Source organism: Pseudogymnoascus destructans (assembly GCF_001641265.1).
Source record: "Pseudogymnoascus destructans isolate 20631-21 unplaced genomic scaffold scaffold_11, whole genome shotgun sequence".
NCBI classification, from domain to species: domain Eukaryota; kingdom Fungi; phylum Ascomycota; class Leotiomycetes; order Thelebolales; family Thelebolaceae; genus Pseudogymnoascus; species Pseudogymnoascus destructans.
Window position 1 is genome coordinate 855,640 of NW_020167530.1, and position 17,900 is coordinate 873,539.

At 48.6% G+C, this 17,900-nt stretch overlaps 4 protein-coding genes across 4 annotated transcripts; 3 read left to right on the forward strand and 1 right to left on the reverse strand.

Annotated features, from left to right (window-relative positions):
* Positions 1–749: 749 nt before the first annotated feature.
* CHS3 (chitin synthase, class) lies at positions 750–5,519 on the forward strand. The gene is made up of 3 exons (XM_024468729.1): positions 750–1,279; positions 1,470–4,708; positions 4,765–5,519. The coding sequence occupies exons 2-3, from the start codon at positions 1,486–1,488 to the stop codon at positions 5,166–5,168; spliced, it is 3,627 nt and encodes a 1,208-aa protein (XP_024324014.1). The 5' UTR covers positions 750–1,279; positions 1,470–1,485; the 3' UTR covers positions 5,169–5,519.
* A 148-nt stretch (positions 5,520–5,667) lies between these two features.
* Positions 5,668–9,425, reverse strand: CYT20 (Valine--tRNA ligase, mitochondrial). Its single transcript, XM_024468730.1, has 5 exons — positions 9,240–9,425; positions 9,070–9,183; positions 8,803–8,988; positions 6,246–8,753; positions 5,668–6,195 (listed from the first exon to the last, which is right to left on the reverse strand). Exons 1-5 carry the CDS (start codon positions 9,268–9,270, stop codon positions 5,789–5,791), a joined length of 3,246 nt encoding a protein of 1,081 aa, XP_024324029.1. The 5' UTR covers positions 9,271–9,425; the 3' UTR covers positions 5,668–5,788.
* Positions 9,426–9,492: 67 nt separating this feature from the next.
* On the forward strand, positions 9,493–12,385 carry VC83_05106 (uncharacterized protein). Its single transcript, XM_024468731.1, has one exon. It carries the CDS (start codon positions 9,659–9,661, stop codon positions 12,131–12,133), a length of 2,475 nt encoding a protein of 824 aa, XP_024324028.1. The 5' UTR covers positions 9,493–9,658; the 3' UTR covers positions 12,134–12,385.
* A 184-nt stretch (positions 12,386–12,569) lies between these two features.
* VC83_05107 (uncharacterized protein) lies at positions 12,570–14,145 on the forward strand. The gene is made up of 2 exons (XM_024468732.1): positions 12,570–12,829; positions 12,875–14,145. The coding sequence occupies exons 1-2, from the start codon at positions 12,638–12,640 to the stop codon at positions 13,958–13,960; spliced, it is 1,278 nt and encodes a 425-aa protein (XP_024324027.1). The 5' UTR covers positions 12,570–12,637; the 3' UTR covers positions 13,961–14,145.
* The last annotated feature ends 3,755 nt before the right edge of the window (positions 14,146–17,900 follow it).

Below are 17,900 nucleotides of genomic sequence, written 5' to 3' on the forward strand. Positions count from 1 at the left end.
TCATTGATCGTCATCACGATGTTACTAGCTCAACTCCGTTGGACGGGGGGGAAAGGAATGCCTCGGGAAACTTGGCACTACTAATCGACTAATGAGGACAAAGGGCCGTAAATACAGTACGGAGCTACAGTACGGAGCTACAGTACGGAGCTACAGTACGGAGCTACAGTACGGAGCTACAGTACGGAGTACGGCGCCATAAGTTTCCGCACGGGTCTGTGCACGAATCGCCTAAATGACAGTCATTTGTATGGGAAAAAGCACAGACACGTATGGAAACCTTTGGCGCCGTACTGTAGCACCCGGCCCCCTGGTTAAATGGTGGATTTAGCTAATGATAGGCTCGTATTGGTGCTAGTGTGTCCCTGTGAAAGCTCCGTACTGTATCCTGTCAGTGTGGGTTTCAGTACCGTCTGGTACACAGCTGGATCGACAAGGGGGCCAGTTGGCCGGGCACTGTACAGTAGCACCATGCTGTACGGAGTATGACGGGGGGTTAACGGGCCTCAGGTTACAGTGAATGGTGGCCCTGAGTAGCATTTGTTCTAGGGCTTGCACAGGGTCTAAGAGAAACTCTAAGGGCCTGGAGGCAAGACACAGTGTGAGACAGTGGCCCATACCGCACTATACCACACTGGATTTTATTTCCAGAGCCCGTGGGAACGCGCCGTGCCATCCCACCATAACTCTGCCCAATACAAAAAAAACAAAAGGTACCTGCACTTACTCCGCTCGTCGCTGGTTGTTACAGTACTTTTACCGTACTGTTTAAAGTACCTTCCCTTGTGTGTGGGTAGTGGGTCCATAATAATACACTGAGCAGTGCGTGTTCATGTGCTGAGGTACCGCCACCACACTATACCGTCTCATATCCCACTGGACAACGACCAATTCGCCAACCTTTCCACCATCACCGTCGCTCGCTATCCCGCACATATTACTTCAATGCCCGACTTCGTTACCATTTCTTATTGAGCCTTCACGGCCTCTGCATTCGTTTGAAGGCCTCGTTCTGCCATTCTTGAGGCTGCTGTTACGGCTGCTCGTATCCCTTTTCGCCATAGCCTGTTGTAAAACGCGCATCGCTCTTCTTTCTCACTGTACTATCGAAACTTTACGATCTCTTTCAGCACTTAATATTCGTCAAAAAGACACCAACTCCGATTTACGAGTCGACTTGCACATCTCCTGAAGACGGGATTAGGAAGGGTTTTGCCAGACCGCCCTGGATCATAACAAACAACAGCTCCAAGAGCGTCATACGCATTTTGCAGTTAAAGTATGTTCTCTCCCAGATTCAAGTGATATGTTTTGTTCTTTTTGGTATTCTCGCATCTATACCACGCTGCGACTCCAGTCACAAATACAAGCATCCGGGGTTTGTGCGGAGGGTCTTGGGGGCTGGAAATTGACACCAAGCGCTGGGGGATTGTTGCTGGAAGACTTCTACTGACTGGTTTCATTAACAGGTTCTAGAACCGCAATATGTCCCTACCCCAGAGACCTGGGGGCGGCGACCTCCCCCCCCAAGAACGGCGAAATACGTATAGAAGCTCCACTGGGCGCCCTCAACCGTCACACGACGCCGAAGTTGGATATGCTGGGCAAGATTCGCAATCTCCAACATCTAGACGGACAAGACAACATCGGACAGAACGAGCCGGGTCTCCCGCTGATACTCGCCCGCCTCAGTCCCCCACCCCCGCAACTCCAGCTGCACAGGATTTCCAACGCAAGCGAAGCTTGATCCGCCCTGAGAGAAACCGCATTGACCGCGACCATCCAAACTACTATTATCGCCAACATGCGGCGAATATGACAGTTTTGCCTTCGACTACGGGAAACGACCCGATTCTAGAAGATCAAGGAGATATAAATGGCGGGAGTGGCGAGCCGGATCAGCGCAGTCCTCGGGATGGTCCCTATGGGTCTCCATCGCCTCTGGAATCCCAAGGAACGATGCAAGGTTCAGACACCGGCAACTTCGAAAAGGACCATAAATCCTCAAAGCTAACTCGTGACACAAACAAGTCGAGGAAGCAGACAAGAGAAGAAAGACGCCGCCAGAGGGACGCAGAAGTCCTCAAGCCGCCTAGTTTGTGGAACGTGTATTGCTCGATTATCACATTCTGGTGCCCTGATTTTATTCTGAGGTGCTTCGGGAAGCCAGCGAAAGAACAACAGAGAGCATGGAGGGAGAAGATGGGACTTATCAGCATTATTCTCATGGTCATGGCCTTCGTCGGCTTTCTCACGTTTGGATTCACTGCCACTGTGTGTGGTAACCCACCAACCCGACTCCGCGTAAATGAGGTCGACAAAGGATATATGATCTTCCACGGCAAAGCGTATAATTTATTGGGGGTTCGTCATCCTGCGGCCATGGGTATTCCGGAACAGTCAAATATCTTGTATGTGCCTGAAAGTCATGGAGGCATGGACGGCAGTTTTCTTTTCCAAAACGTCAACGGAAAGTGCAAAGGCTTGATCTCAAAGTCAGAGGGATCCGACGTTCCAAGTGATGACCAGGGAAACCTCGGTTGGTACTTCCCATGCAACCTTCTGAACCAGGACGGCTCCAGTGATCCTAAAAAGAAGAGCTTCGGACCCTACCTTGGCCATCAATGCCATACCACCGCACCTGGACGAACTGCATTCTATGGCATGCACTCTGCGGGGGATGTCTACTACACCTGGGATGATATCAACAATGGTACAAGGAATTTGGCTGTCTACTCTGGGAATGTGTTGGACTTGGATCTTCTGAAATGGTTTAATGGGTCGCAGGTTACTGTCCCTCGAATTTTTGTCGACCTCGGCAACAAGGCTACCACCCTGAACCAAGGAATCAGAGGTAGAGACATAACACATAAATTCCAAGCCTCTGGAGACAAGGAACTTGCCGAATGTTTAGAACAGATCATCAAGGTTGGAAGCGTCGATACCGAAACGATTGGCTGTATCGCGTCCCAAGTGGTGCTTTACGTAGCGCTCGCATTCATCATCTCTATTGTTGGAGCAAAATTCGTCCTCGCTCTCTACTTCCAGTGGTTCTTGAGCCGCAGGTATGCGGCCAGTAAGACCTCACAATCTTCGGATCCAAAGAAACGTAACAGGCAGATCGAGGAGTGGACAAACGACATCTATCGCGCCCCTCCTCGCATTGCGGGAGACCCCGGCAGCACTGCTGCTGGTTCCTCGGACAGAAATAGCAGACGCGCCAGCAGCATGTTCCTTCCAACCACGTCTCGCTTCACAAGCCCGTATACACTAAATGGAGAGAAGTCAGGACCACGGCCGGCACCGACGACTATGGCGAGCCAGAACTCAGCAGCTCAGCTATTCCCGCCAAACCCGATGTATAGAGGCCAAAACGATAGCCGAATGAGCTTCCCTAATTCGAACCTAGATGGCGGTGTTATGAGCGATGTATCAGGCGACGGGCCAGGCCCTGCTGGCTTCATCCATGAAGCTGTCGTGCCTCAGCCTCCTCCAGAGTGGCAACCATTTGGATATCCTCTTGCACACGCGATCTGCCTTGTCACCGCTTACTCAGAAGGTGAGCAGGGTATTAGAACCACACTCGACTCTGTAGCGACAACCGATTACCCCAACAGCCACAAGATGATACTCGTTATCTGTGATGGTATGATCAAAGGAAAGGGCGAGCTACATTCTACCCCTGAAATTGTCTTGGGCATGATGAAGGATCACTCTGTGCTGCCTGAGGACGCTCCGGCCTTCAGCTACGTCGCCGTTGCAAGTGGATCGAAACGACACAACATGGCAAAGGTATATTCTGGATTCTACGATTATGGCGCCGACTCGGCAATTCCTTTGGATCGCCAACAGAGAGTGCCCATGATGTGTCTTGTTAAGTGCGGAACCCCCGATGAAGCATCGAAGAGCAAGCCTGGAAACAGAGGAAAGCGTGACTCGCAAATTATCCTCATGTCTTTCCTCCAAAAGGTTATGTTCGACGAGCGGATGACGGAGCTCGAGTTCGAGATGTTCAACGGCTTATGGAAAATCACTGGAATGTCACCAGACTTCTTCGAGGTTGTGTTGATGGTTGATGCCGATACCAAGGTCTTCCCCGACAGCTTAACTCACATGGTTTCCGCCATGGTCAAGGACCCAGAGATCATGGGATTGTGTGGTGAGACGAAGATTGCAAACAAGAGAGTCTCCTGGGTTACAGCCATCCAAGTCTTCGAATACTTCATCTCCCATCATCTCTCCAAATCTTTCGAGTCCGTCTTTGGTGGCGTTACTTGTCTCCCTGGATGTTTCAGTGTGTACCGAATCAAGGCACCCAAGGGTGGACAAAACTACTGGGTCCCTATCCTCGCCAACCCTGACGTCGTTGAGCACTACTCTGAGAACGTGGTCGATACACTACACAAGAAGAACTTGTTGTTGCTTGGTGAAGATCGTTACCTCTCAACACTCATGCTCAGGACTTTCCCGAAGCGCAAGCAGGTCTTTGTGCCACAGGCCGTATGCAAAACTACTGTGCCTGAGCAATTCTCGGTATTGTTGTCTCAGAGACGTAGATGGATTAACAGTACCATCCACAACTTGATGGAACTGGTTCTCGTCAGAGATCTATGTGGTACTTTCTGCTTCAGTATGCAGTTCGTGGTGTTCATCGATTTGATCGGAACACTTGTCCTGCCCGCTGCTATTGCGTTCACTATCTACGTCGGTAAGTTATTCCCTAATTCCTACAGCACCAAAAATCAAGTACTAATTATGAAACAGTCGTCATATCCATCGTCAGAAAGCCCGTTCAAGTCATCCCCCTCGTCCTCCTCGGCCTAATCCTCGGTCTCCCAGCCGTCCTGATCGTCCTCACCGCCCACAGATGGTCCTACGTCGTCTGGATGTTAATCTACCTGATCTCCCTCCCCATCTGGAACTTCGTACTCCCGGTCTACGCCTACTGGAAGTTCGACGACTTCTCGTGGGGCGACACGCGCAAGACGGCCGGCGAGAAGACCAAGAAGGCCGGCATCGAGTACGAGGGCGAGTTCGACAGCAGCAAGATCAACATGAAGCGCTGGGGCGAGTTTGAGAAGGAGAGGAGACAGAGACAGGCCGGGCAGTGGAATGCGCATAGCAACATCAGCAGCTATAGGGACGACTACTATGATAATAATAATTAATTGTGGTAATGGAGCGGAGGAGAGAGAGGGGTATTTGTGTCGATGCATAGTTTGCTGGTGGAACTCCAGATTTTGTCTTTTTGGGGCGTTCATTCCTTCACTGTGTTTATTTTTTATGTTTTTTGTACGGCGGATGCTGCGGTTTGTCTGACAGGGCGTTTTGCGTGTTTCGATAGCAGGGAGGGGTTTGTGTGGTTTTAATGGGTATCGCGGGGAGCGAGCTCATCCTTAAAAATGGATATTAGCGTAAGTTATATGGATTATGGTTATTCACACTCTCTTGTGCCTGTGCTGGATTCGCATCGTAGAGTAGCAGCAATCGATAGATATATTTATATCGGAAAATGGATGCATATTAATGTTCAATCGTTCACCTGGGCCAGCTTATGCGCGCTGTGAGCTTATTGTGTGTATCTAAAAGATCAGGGCTCCGGCAAAGAATATGGTATTCTACGAGTGTAAGGGGCCAAGTTTTGTCACTGAGGATATGAACGCGCTTCCTGGTTAACATCTTTATTGTATTAACACACAAAGCATCTAATTTTATGACCTATCCTCATCTGTAGCGTCTTCAAAAGTTGACACGATATCAACATATCTCCTGTTCCTTCGAGGATGATCTACTCCAGCTTAAGCTGCTCAAACTGTTTAATCGTCTCCTCAAACCCACGTTGCTCAGCCTCCAAATCCGCCAACCGCTTACGCTCAACCTCCTGCAGCGCCTCGCTGACCTTGGCCTTGTAGTCTGGGTCATCGAGGATCTTGCGTTGCTTGTCAATACCCTGGTGCGTCTTCTGGAGCTTCTTGTTCGCCTTTGAGATCTCGTTGTCGATGTCGACGCGACCGGTGACGCGGACGTAGACGACGGCTGCGGCGGAGACGGAGAAGGGGACGCAGCCAGCGGGGCGGGAGTCGGAGGCGCCGAGGATCTGGACGGTGGAGACACTCTTGCCGCAGAGGGACTTGATGGACTGGGTCTGGGCTGTGACGGTAGATTGGGACGTCGAATCGAAGGCTTGGATGTAGACTAGAGATAATTAGTAACGCTTACATTGGCATATAGAGTTCTTGACTTACCTTCGGCTTCATCCTTCAGAGAATACTCGGACATCAAGGACCTAATTCCCTTGGAGACACCCAGGACAAGCTCGTAGGCTTCCTCAGAGGCTGGGTCATCCATCTCAGCATCGTACACGGGGTACGCAGCCTTGACAATGGAGGGGGTCTTGTCCTCCTGGCGGCGTGGGAGACGCTGCCAGAGTTCCTCAGTAAGGAAAGGCATGTAGGGGTGAATCATGGTAAGAGCACCCTCAAGGGCAGTGTACAAGGTGTTCAGGGCGGAGAGCTTTTCCTCGTCGGTACCGCTCTGGATGATGGCCTTCGAGTTCTCAATGAAAACATCGCATAGACTCTGGTACCAGTAATGGTAGACAATGTTTGTCGAACGCATGAACTCGCGCTCTTCCAAAGCCCTGTTGATGTCCTTGGACGCGTTCGTGAACTTGTGCAGGACCCACTTCTCAGCCAAAGACTCCTTGCCAGTCTTCTTTGCGCTCTTCTGGGGAACGAAATCGGCGGGCAGGTTGCCAAGGACATACTTGGTGGCCTGGTAGATCTTGTTGCAAAACTTGCGGTAACCGTAGATGACCTTGATATCAAAGGCAATGTCGCCACCGCCTGTAGTGTAGGAGACCAAAGCAAAACGCAGGGCGTCAGTGCCGCACTGCGGGATTCCATCTGGGAAGGATGTCTTCTGGTATTTCGTTGCCTTCTCAACCTCATTTGGATTCAGGTTACCTGACAGAAGCTTGGCGTGCAAGTCTTGCAGAGAAATACCATGGATAATATCTTGGGGATCGATAACGTTACCCAACGACTTGGACATCTTGCGCCCCTCAGAGTCACGAACCAATGAATGGCAGTACACTTCCGTGAAAGGAACCTTTCCGGTCAGTTTCTTTCCAAGGAAGATCATGCGGGCAACCCAGAAGAACAGAATGTCCCATCCGGTCTCCAACATCGACGTAGGGTATAGCTTCTCGAGGTCGTGAGTTGCATTCGGCCATCCTAGAGTAGAAAATGGCCATAAACCGGACGAAAACCATGTATCCAAGACATCCTCATCTCTCTTGAGTGTGAAAGTCTTCCCAGATAGTGCCTTGCGTGCCTTCTCCAGCGCCTCCTCTTCCGTGCGACCAGCGAACCAAAGCTTCTCATCAGTATCATAAGAAGTGTCCCCGTCGACTTGAGCATAGTATATCGGGATTTGGTGGCCCCACCACAGCTGTCTTGACAAACACCAATCCTGTGGGTCTTCCATCCATCTATAATAGCTCTTCTCAGCCGACTCTGGAAGAATTTTGATCTCTCCGTTCTTGACAACCTCCATAGCCTCTGCGGCGAGGTCCTTCATCTTCATCCACCATTGCGGTTTCAACAGCGGCTCAATTACGTCCTTTGACTTCTCGCACAAGGGTACTTTCATAGCATTGTCTTTCTTGTCGACGAACAGGCCGAGAGCCTTCAGGTCGTCTTGAATCGTATATCGTACGTCAAATCGCTTCTGGCCTTGGTAAGGGCCTCCATGCTCATTGAAAGTTCCATTGTCGTTCAAGATGTTGATGAATTCAAGGTTGTGGTTCTTACCCAGAGTAAAATCGTTGGGGTCGTGAGCAGGGGTCACCTTGACAGCGCCAGTTCCGAAATCCTTCTCAACATATGTATCTGCAAAAATTGGAAGGAGGCGGCCCGTGATAAAGGGGTGAACAGCTTTCTTGCCGACAAGGTGTTTATATCTCTCATCGTCTGGGTGTACAGCAATACCGGTATCACCAAGCATAGTCTCGATACGGGTAGTAGCCACTTCGATAGTCTCTTCAGTTCCCTCAATCGGGTACTTGAAGTGAATAATAACACCAAACTCGATTTTCTTCTCGTAGCCTGGAACGTCAAGGAGAGTACGGCCAGTGAGCTCCTTGTTCTCCACCTCTAAATTGGATAGAGCGGTATTGAGCTGCGTACACCAATTAACAAGACGGTTAGCGCGATAAATGGTGCCTTCTTCATGCAGTGTACAGAATGTTTCCGTAACAGCGGCTGAAAGGTTCTCATCCATGGTGAAAGCCTCGCGAGTCCAGTCGAATGATCCTCCCATCTTCCTCAAGACGGCATTAATCTTCTCGTGATACTCTCCTTTCCACTCCCACACCGTTTCGACGAACTTTTCTCTCCCAAGATCATGGCGAGTTTTGCCTTCTTTGCGGTAAAGAGTCTTCTCTACAACGCTTTGTGTAGAAATACCAGCGTGGTCGCATCCTGGAAGCCAAAGTGTGGTCTTGCCCTGCATACGGTTCCACCTGATCATGACATCCTGCAGGGCATTTGCGAGAGCGTGGCCGATGTGGAGCATGCCCGTTACGTTTGGAGGCGGCTCCACGATAACAAACTTTCCCTCCGGTTTGATTTCGCCATCCGCGGTAAATTCAGGCTTGAAGAAGCCTTCCTTCTCCCACCAAGAATACCAGGCGGACTCGACGGCTATTGGGTTGTACGCTTTATACTGAGGGTCGTCGAATGACTTCAGGACTGCCGCACCGTTAGTCTGATTTCACTTTCTTGAGTAGGCCAGCCATACTCTTCTTCTCTCCGAACGGTGTATCCTCTACATATTCGGGGAGAGTCTCCTCCGCAGCCTTCTCGGCAGCCTTGGCCTTCTTTTCCTTGCTCTTGCTCGAAAGTGCTGCAGCAGGAGTAGAGGCGGACCCCTTTTTCTTTGCATCGAATTTAGCTTGTTTTTCGGCCTTCTTGCGTTCTCTCTCGACTAAAGTGCAACGAGTTAGTCATATCACTGTGCCAAAGATGCAAAATCCAGAAGAGTTTGACAATGCCGAGGAGCACATACGTTCTTTTTCACTCTTCACTTTCATCCCCTCGGCACCGGCTGCAGGCGCGCCAGTCTTGCTGGCCGCATCGTTTCCAGACGCAGCGAGGCCAGTTGGGCCCGCTTGCTCGCCGACTGTAGTAATGTGGTAAGCTTGTGCGCATTCAACCAGACATGATCGTATATCCTACTTGATTTGGTTGCCCCGGAATTGGTGGCCATTCTGGCTATTGAAAGGCGCGAGCTTGGTTTAAACGGCGTTCGGCGCAGCCAGAGCGCTCTGGTAATAAGTCGCGACGTGGTGTCGGTATTGAAAAGAGCGTCTTGAGGTTTTGCGGGGTTAATGAGCGTACTGCACCTAAAAGGGACGGGTTTTTTCCACGAGTCAACCAAACATCCACATCCCACACATGGCTTATCAGATGCGATAAGGTTCCCATGAAACCATGGGTAACCACGTCAACCTCTACTGGGCATAGCCTTCAATGTCACATAATTATCACCGCCATCGAGTCTCTTAGAAGCCTTCATTTGTTATCAGATTAATGGCGTAGAATGCCAAATGATATAATGTGATGCTGGTGCATCTCTGAGCCCCAAAATCATCAGTATGGCAATCCAGCCACTGCCATCTTCAACAACAAGGATCCTGGGCTCCTGTCAAGCCCTCACAACACCTTCATCACTGGTCAAGGAGCTCATTGACAATGCCATTGATGCAAAGGCAACATCGATTGACGTGATAATATCGGCAAATACTGTTGATAAGGTTGAAGTTCATGACAATGGGCACGGGATAGCCCAAGAAGACCTCGACTCGCTTGGACGCCATGGCCATACCAGCAAGCTGAGGAATTTCGAGGAATTGAGGGAAGTTGGCAGTTCCTGTCTCGGATTTCGGGGCGAAGCTCTGGCCAGCTCTGTCAGTCTTGGAAGCGTGACTATCACAACTCGAGCAGAAGGAGAACCCGTTGCCTTCGTGGTAAAACTCAAGGCCACTGGAGGCGTATCAAGCAAGTCTTCTATCTCTCATCCCATTGGTACCACGGTCTGCGTATCCAATTTTCTTTCCGCTCTCCCTGTCAGAAGGCAAACTTCCATTAGCGATGCGTCAAAAACAATATCCAAAATCAAGAACATCCTTCAGTCATACGCTCTGGCGAGGCTTCAAGTTCGATTCACCCTCAAGGTGGCAAATACAGGCAAAGGAAATTGGTCATACATACCACATCCCAAAGGTTATATCAAGGAGGCCGCAATTCAAGTCGCTGGGAAAGATGTTGCTAAACAATGCATCGAAATAGCGAGCCCATGTGAAGATGATGCGTCAATTTTTGATACCATCGACGAAATCGGAACAACGACAGCGAACTCATTTATTAGAATACGGGCCTTCCTACCAAGTCCAGATTCGGACTTCTCAAAACTCAAAGGCGGTCACTATGCGTCAGTTGACTCCAGACCAGTATCTTGTACACGAGGCACCCTGAAAAAGGTCATGTCTTCCTACAAGCAACATATCCGAGCATTTGCTTCAAATGCTGGCAAAGAAGTTCCAAAGGATCCATTCATATATTTGAGAATTACATGTCCGATTGGCAGCTATGATCCCAATATCGAGCCTGCCAAGGATGATGTCCTATTCGAAGATGAGGATGCCATTCTTTCCGCCGCAGAAAGACTCTTCAAATCCCTATACTCTTCCAATACCCTCCCAACCCCAGTGGATGACGCCTTCAGTGGCCTACCTGCTCCCCAGTCTGCTGCGAGTCATGATTCTATAATTCAGCAACGCGTGGAGGTGTCAAAGAGCGTGGGCGTGACAGATTTTCAAACTCCTGGAGTCAATTACGGGACAAGAAACAACAAAATCCAGGGGCATATAACTGCCGATGCCATTGTTGATAAAGCATGGGGTCGAGAGTTGGAAGTGTTAAGAGATGCTTCTTGTGGGCCACAATCACCACCTAGTACTCTAGAGCACAGTGACCATAATACCCTGAACCCTTGGATCCTCGCGAAGCATACGAGTACTCCAGCAACTGAGCGTGGACCTCAGGGTTCCAGGACGCTTAGACCAAGGTCGCTGAGGTCATACATTACTCCTGTTGATAAGACGCCCCCAGCTTCGTCTGACGATCTGTTTCTCACCGAAGACATGTCCAACCGATTAACAGGAAGCCAGATCTGCAAACAGCCAAGACCAGGCCCTACGCAGAGTTCGGTCGAGACATGGATAAACAAACAACAGGCATATGAGACTGATGATTTGGCAGAACTTCAGCATGGCCCCAAGCCGCAGCAATCCCACCACATAACAGGGGGCGGTCTATCTCGGCCTCATTATGAACCACCATACTCAAATGGATTCGTAACCGCTCGAGACCTTCCAGTCGGAGTTCCATGGTCACCACCACCCACTCAAATTCGGTCGAAGGAAAAGCTCCGGAGAAAATTTAAGACGCCTTTCATCATTCCTAAAAGCACGGAGGTTGTACCTGGAGTTCGTGAGAACGCATACGAGTCGAGCCATTTGACTCCACTTGGCGACACTTCACCATCGCAAGGACTGCCAAGAACAAGCATATCAGTATTTCATGACGATGTAAATGCTGCTATGGATTTTGAAAGAAGGAAAGCAACAAGCACCAGAAGGCTACGAGAAGAAACCGCTGCTGTAGCTCGTCTAGAGGCTGAAACAGGCGATGTGGCAATGCAGGGAATGTCGGCGCAAGAGAATATAATCAAAACTGTGCTTCAAGATGGCGATCCACGAGCATATCTAATGAGACGCCAAAAATCCATGGCGGCGCATCAGGGGCCAGAGTTAAATCGAGCCAAAACGATGTTGCTGCCTTTAGAATCGATTCCGGATACCTTGGCCACTCAAAATTTAATCCTCCGAATGACGGTTGAAACTACATCAGTCAGCAGGGCAATGCATATTTTTACGACAATTGACGATTATGCAAAGTCCGGAATCCGATATGAGGGTCTCAGAATGACAGACTCCGGTGCCAGAGAAGTAGAAAAATCACTGAACAAGTTGATGACCGTGTCGCATGGGCTATCGGCTTTGACTTAGCAATATTTATAGCTTATGCAAGGAACCAAGTATGAGAATGATTTTGGACTGAGATTTGAGCTTGCTTTCCATGGCAGGGGTAGCTGTTCCAGGGGAATAAATATGAGAAGGATTTTGGCTGGGAGTTCGAGCTTGCTGGGCAAAGCTTAGCCGTTTTTATAACATGGAATCAGTACCATACCCATTTAGCGTTTGGCTGCAAATTATGGGAAATATTACACCTCGAAATCAAATAATTATATCACATAGCTCATAAATCAATTATCAATAATCAATGGATGAACAGGTTCAGGAATCAGGTTCGTGATTAATTCTTAAAAGGCGACAAAGATAAGGCCGTTGTATCGGAGAAGGCGAAATTACGAGCCAATGACGGACTTGCCCCGCCATGTGTAAACATAGCGGGGAAGCTCGACATTTGAGCCGTGGGTGATATGTGTATTATTATATTCACTACCACATTTTTAACCTACTGATTCATTTAAATCGTCTTAATATTAAGCAATGTCGGGCATCAAGGAAAGCAACGTAGTTGTGCCAGAGGCAACATCCAGCCTCTCCGTCTCTTCGGTGGCCATACATGCGGACGATGCCCTCAATGGCGGGCATCAAGATGTTGCTCCTCCCTTGCATGTTTCCACTACATATCGATACCCCAGCGATCCTGAAAAGCTAGTTCCATGGACTGAAGCCGATGTAGGTAGCCCCTATCCATTCTGATACTCAATCTAACGGCAGTAGCACACAGCGGCGGCTGAGGGTCACAACTATTCGAGACACACTGCACCAAACACAACTCGCTTCGAGGCCATCCTCTCTAGTTTACTTAATGGCCCCGCTATCTCATATACCTCTGGCCTCTCTGCATTCCATGCCATCCTCGTCCATCTCAACCCAAAGCGCATCTCCATTGGCGAGGGCTATCACGGCTGCCATGGCGTCATCAGCATCCATAAGAAACTCACGGGCCTAACAAATCTACCTCTCGACTGCCCGGCCGAGGATCTTCAAGCTGGCGACATCGTGCACATCGAGACCCCACTCAACCCAACTGGGAATGCTACAAACCTGAAGGAATACGCCGAGAAGGCACACTCGAGGGGGGCTTATCTCACGGTGGACGCTACGTTTGGTCCACCACCACTTCAGGATCCATTCTTATGGGGTGCGGATATTGTTATGCATAGTGGTACCAAGTACTTTGGTGGACATTCTGATATGCTCTGTGGAGTGTTGGCAGTGAACCCTGCCAGAGTGAAGGAAGGCTGGGTTGACAATCTAAAGCATGAGAGATTACTGATCGGCAGCGTGATGGGGAATATGGAAGGTTGGCTGGGAGTTCGCAGCCTCCGCACACTGGAAATCCGTGTAGAGAGACAGGCACTCAATACCGGGAAGCTCGTTGCATGGCTGAATGCTGCCCTGCACCCCGAGACCGAGTCCAGTGTCGGCGATAGTGCCACACTGAGCTCCGGCAACAGCAGTGCTGTTCGCGAAGTTCTTGCTAAGATTGAGCATGCAAGCTTGCAGACAGATGACATCAAAGATGGATGGTTGCTGAAACAGATGCCGAACGGGTTTGGACCTGTCTTCAGCATCATCATGCAGAAGGAGGAGCTCGCAAGAAAGCTCCCCAGCAAGCTAAAGCTATTCCACCATGCTACTAGTCTGGGGGGTGTAGAGAGTCTGATTGAGTGGCGCACGATGACGGATGCTACAGTTGATAGACGACTTCTGAGAGTTAGCATTGGACTTGAGGGATGGGAAGATTTAAGAGATGATTTGCTGCAGGCCTTTACTGCTTTGGCTGCAGAGCAGAAGTCGTAGTACACAGAGTTGTCGACATATTGAAGTATAATACCATACTGTAGGATCTCCATGGCATATATTAATCGATTGCTGGGTTCTAAATATTTTATAAAAGTGGATTAACGTGGTTTACCACCAAACGGAACATCCCACCAAATGAAACACTTTCCGATAGCATCGCAACCTCAAACCCAATTACTCCACCACACCACAACAAAAAGATGCCTCAGAAAGCTAATGAAGGCCGAGTTTTACTAGCCATTCAAGCTACCAAATCACCCCACAAACTGTCCATCCGACGTGCTGCGCAGCTATATGAGGTCCCACATGTAACACTTACCCGTCGCATACACGGAAGCCAACCACGAGCTGGTAGACGCGACAAACAACGTCCATTGACCCCAATTGAGGAAGAGGAGCTCATACGATACGTACTTGACCTAGATTCGCGAGCATTTCCACCTCGAATTGAGGATGTACGAGATATAGCGAATCTCCTCCGTGCGACGCGTCGCGAACCCCCAGTTGGAAAAAACTGGCCCTACCGCTTTGTACACAATGAACCAAAGCTTAAGACGCGTCTCTCTCGTGCGTACGACCTCCAGCGAGCCCTCTGCGAAGATCCTGATTGTATAAGAAAGTGGTTTGAGCTGGTAAAGAACATGCAGGCGAAGTACAGCATCCAGGATGCTGACTTCTACAACTTTGATGAGACGGGCTTTATGATGGGTGTTATCTGTGGGAATATGGTTGTTACGAGCTCAGATCGAAAAGGCCGAGCAAAGCAGCTTCAGTCTGGTAATCGGGAATGGGCAACAGCGATTGAATGTGTGAGTGCAGACGGCTTTGTAGTGCCTGCATACTTGATTGTACAAGGCAAGCATCACCTTGCGCCTTGGTACACAGAGTGCGGCCTTCCACCTACTTGGGCCATCAAGACCTCACCAAATGGCTGGACCGACAATGATACAGGTCTAGACTGGATAAAACACTTTAATCAGCATACACGTGTACGAACACAAGGGGTCTGGCGGATGATTGTCCTAGATGGCCATGAGAGCCACCTATCTGCCCAGTTTGATATGTACTGCAAGGAGAACAACATTATTACGCTCTGTCTCCCTGCGCACTCCTCACATCTTACCCAGCCTCTTGATGTTGGGTGTTTTAGTGTACTAAAGCGAATGTATGGTCGAGAACTTGAGGTCTTCATTAAGGCCTCTATTACCCATATCACTAAGATTGAGTTCTTTATTGCATTCAAGGCTGCCCACGACCATACAATGACAACTGAAAATATCCTAGCTGGCTTTCGAGGTACTGGCCTAGTCCCGTACAACCCAGAAGCAGTTCTCTCAAAGCTTGATATCAAGTTACGGACGCCAACACCAACTGGATCCCCCCTACTAGAGGCTGACCCTTGGGTCCCTCAAACGCCACAAACCCCAGCTGATGCAATTTTGCAGTCTAAGTTTGTACAGAATAGAATTGGAATTCATCAAGGAAGCTCCCCAACAACGATTTTTTCAGCTGTAAAGCAGCTGGTGAAGGGTACAGACCGCATTGCGCACCAAATGACCCTTATACAAGAGGAGGTCCGTACCCTTCGAAAGGCCAACACAGCACTTTCAAAGCGTCAGAAAGCCAAGCGTACACGTGTCCAAGATGGAGGGTCACTTACTATAGAAGATGCTCAAAAACTGATCGCTGAAAAAGAGGATAAAGGGTTGAAACGACAGAAAAGGTCAAATGAGGAGGGTGCTGTAGAGGCTGGTCCATCGACTTCGCGGCGCTGTGGGAGGTGCGGCAAGACTGGGCATAATGTACGAACCTGTCAAGAGGTTGAAGAGATATTAGGAGAAGAGAATTCAATTGAGTGTAGTTAATTTTAATGTGTTAGGGTGGAGTAATTGGGTTTGAGGTTGCGATGCTATCGGAAAGTGTTTCATTTGGTGGGATGTTCCGTTTGGTGGTAAACCACGTTAAACAACTTGAACTAATAATACTTGACAAAAAAAAAAGATCCTTTGGTCCAAAATTTCCAAGTGATCTGGTACAACAGTTTGGAGCAATAATACCTCTGCTACCCTTGCTAATTTCCATATCCTGGTGGTATATTTATGTATATAGGAAAATAAGCAGGGTTAGCAAAATTATTCAATGTATTCTTGAATACAGTTCTCACGCGATAAGTCGATATAATAATTCCTCTAGATAATATCGAGATATACTGAATATCGAGTAATCAAACCATTACATAAGCCAAACGTCCAATGTGCCTTGAATGCCCTCATTTGCCCTTTTGACCACTAATTCCCTTTCTATATGCTCTAAAGAACGGAGCGTAACTGCCAGCTCCCTTATGCCACTATTCCCAGTTTCCGTAAAGTCAATCAGAACTTGGAGAGCTTGTAGAACTGCCTGCATAGAATGAACCACCGGCAGTCTGAGCTCCTCCCCATCATCATCATCTTGACCTTCATTAGGAGGCTGGATATATTGTTCAATGACCTCTTGTAGTACTATATCCCCCTCGCTATCTTGTATACCCTCTTGTATTGTCTCCTCCGCTGGGTTTAGAAAGTTTGAAAGGTCCATCGCATCATGAATTCGGCCGTGCTGTTGTACTTGGTTGTAAAGGTCAGTAAGAGGCGGAATGTGCTCAAGAGGAAGTTGGATCAGGTTTTTGATGATTGTGCTTTTGCAGAAGCAGTTGTAGATAGTCATATTTGAGACATCGTGATACCACGATCGGATGATCCAGCGAAGGGCAAGGTGTAAGTTAATAGTTTTAGGAGGATCTTCATTGTTGTCGAAGGCGTTTAGCATGAACGCAAGCCATTGTCGACGATAATGAGCTTTAAGGGAGGTAATAATGCCTTGATCAAGGGCCTGGAATTGACTTGTTGCATTTGCTGGTAGCTAGATAATTTGTATATTTGAGGGCAGAGGCGTTGTTTCAACGGCAGAAATATGTGCTGAAAAGTTGTCCATTGTTAGCAGAATCTGTCTATGAGAGCCTATATGTAAATAGAAAGCTCTTAGCCATTCTGCCATAATAAACTGATTCATCCAAGCCTTCTTGTTCCATCGCCAATAACCTCCCATCCCATTGCTTCAACATTAATATACTGGAGTGCTCGAGGTTTCTTCGCCTTTCTAATAAACCAAAGTGGCATCCGATCAGCTCCTGTACAGTTTGTGTTTACGATAATAGCTTACAGCTTGTTACAGTTGTTATGATTGTTATGGTTGTTATGGTTGTTATGGTTTTTATGGTTGTTATGGTTGTTATGGTTGTTATGGTTGTTATGGTTGTTATGGTTGTTATGGTTGTTATGGTTGTTATGGTTGTTATGGTTGTTATGGTTGTTATGTGTTGAAGTGTATGATATCACTTACAGTGGTAGTATAAGTCATCAAGTTGAGTTGAACAACAGTTCACTAGAATATGTGTTGTATTGTTGTTTTGAGTGAAGCTATCTACAGAACTATTTGTGGGTGGTCCACAACCCGATTCGGTTGGCGAGCCACACACCCAACCAATCAGTCTGAGCAACCTCCTCCTCCAACACACCCCTTTGCATGACTGAATTGAGGCCATTCCCATTTCCTAGGCCATGATCACCTTCATCTGAAGCTGCTGTATGAACTTCTCATGTTGTGTGGCAGGTAGCGGCTTAGTCAATCCATCTGCTACCATGTCAGCTGTTTCCACATACCAGAGGTCAATTGACCCGTTTTCAATGTGCTCCTGAATGAAGTGGTGCTTGACATCGATATGCTTGGTTCTCTGGAATTTGGGGTTTTCGGCCAAGCTCAATGAGCCTTGGTTGTCTCCATAGATCTTCGTAGCTTGAATGTAATTTCCTGTGTACATCATCTGCTTCATGATCTGTTGTAGCCATAGTGCTTCTGACACTGCCTTTGCGAGTGCGTAGTACTCTGCTTCTGTGGT

Bases quoted from the DNA above. Each gene is read 5' to 3' on its own strand.
- CHS3 (XM_024468729.1), top strand. From the start codon at position 1,486: ATGTCCCTACCCCAGAGACCTGGGGGCGGCGACCTCCCCCCCCAAGAA. The intron at 4,709-4,764 runs GTAAGTTATTCC...ATTATGAAACAG, and splicing joins TGCGTTCACTATCTACGTCG to TCGTCATATCCATCGTCAGA.
- VC83_05106 (XM_024468731.1), top strand. From the start codon at position 9,659: ATGGCAATCCAGCCACTGCCATCTTCAACAACAAGGATCCTGGGCTCC.
- CYT20 (XM_024468730.1), bottom strand. From the start codon at position 9,270: ATGGCCACCAATTCCGGGGCAACCAAATCAA. The intron at 8,989-9,069 runs GTATGTGCTCCT...GTTGCACTTTAG, and splicing joins AGTGAAGAGTGAAAAAGAAC to TCGAGAGAGAACGCAAGAAG. The intron at 8,754-8,802 runs GTATGGCTGGCC...ACGGTGCGGCAG, and splicing joins ACCGTTCGGAGAGAAGAAGA to TCCTGAAGTCATTCGACGAC.
- VC83_05107 (XM_024468732.1), top strand. From the start codon at position 12,638: ATGTCGGGCATCAAGGAAAGCAACGTAGTTGTGCCAGAGGCAACATCC. The intron at 12,830-12,874 runs GTAGGTAGCCCC...TAACGGCAGTAG, and splicing joins TTCCATGGACTGAAGCCGAT to CACACAGCGGCGGCTGAGGG.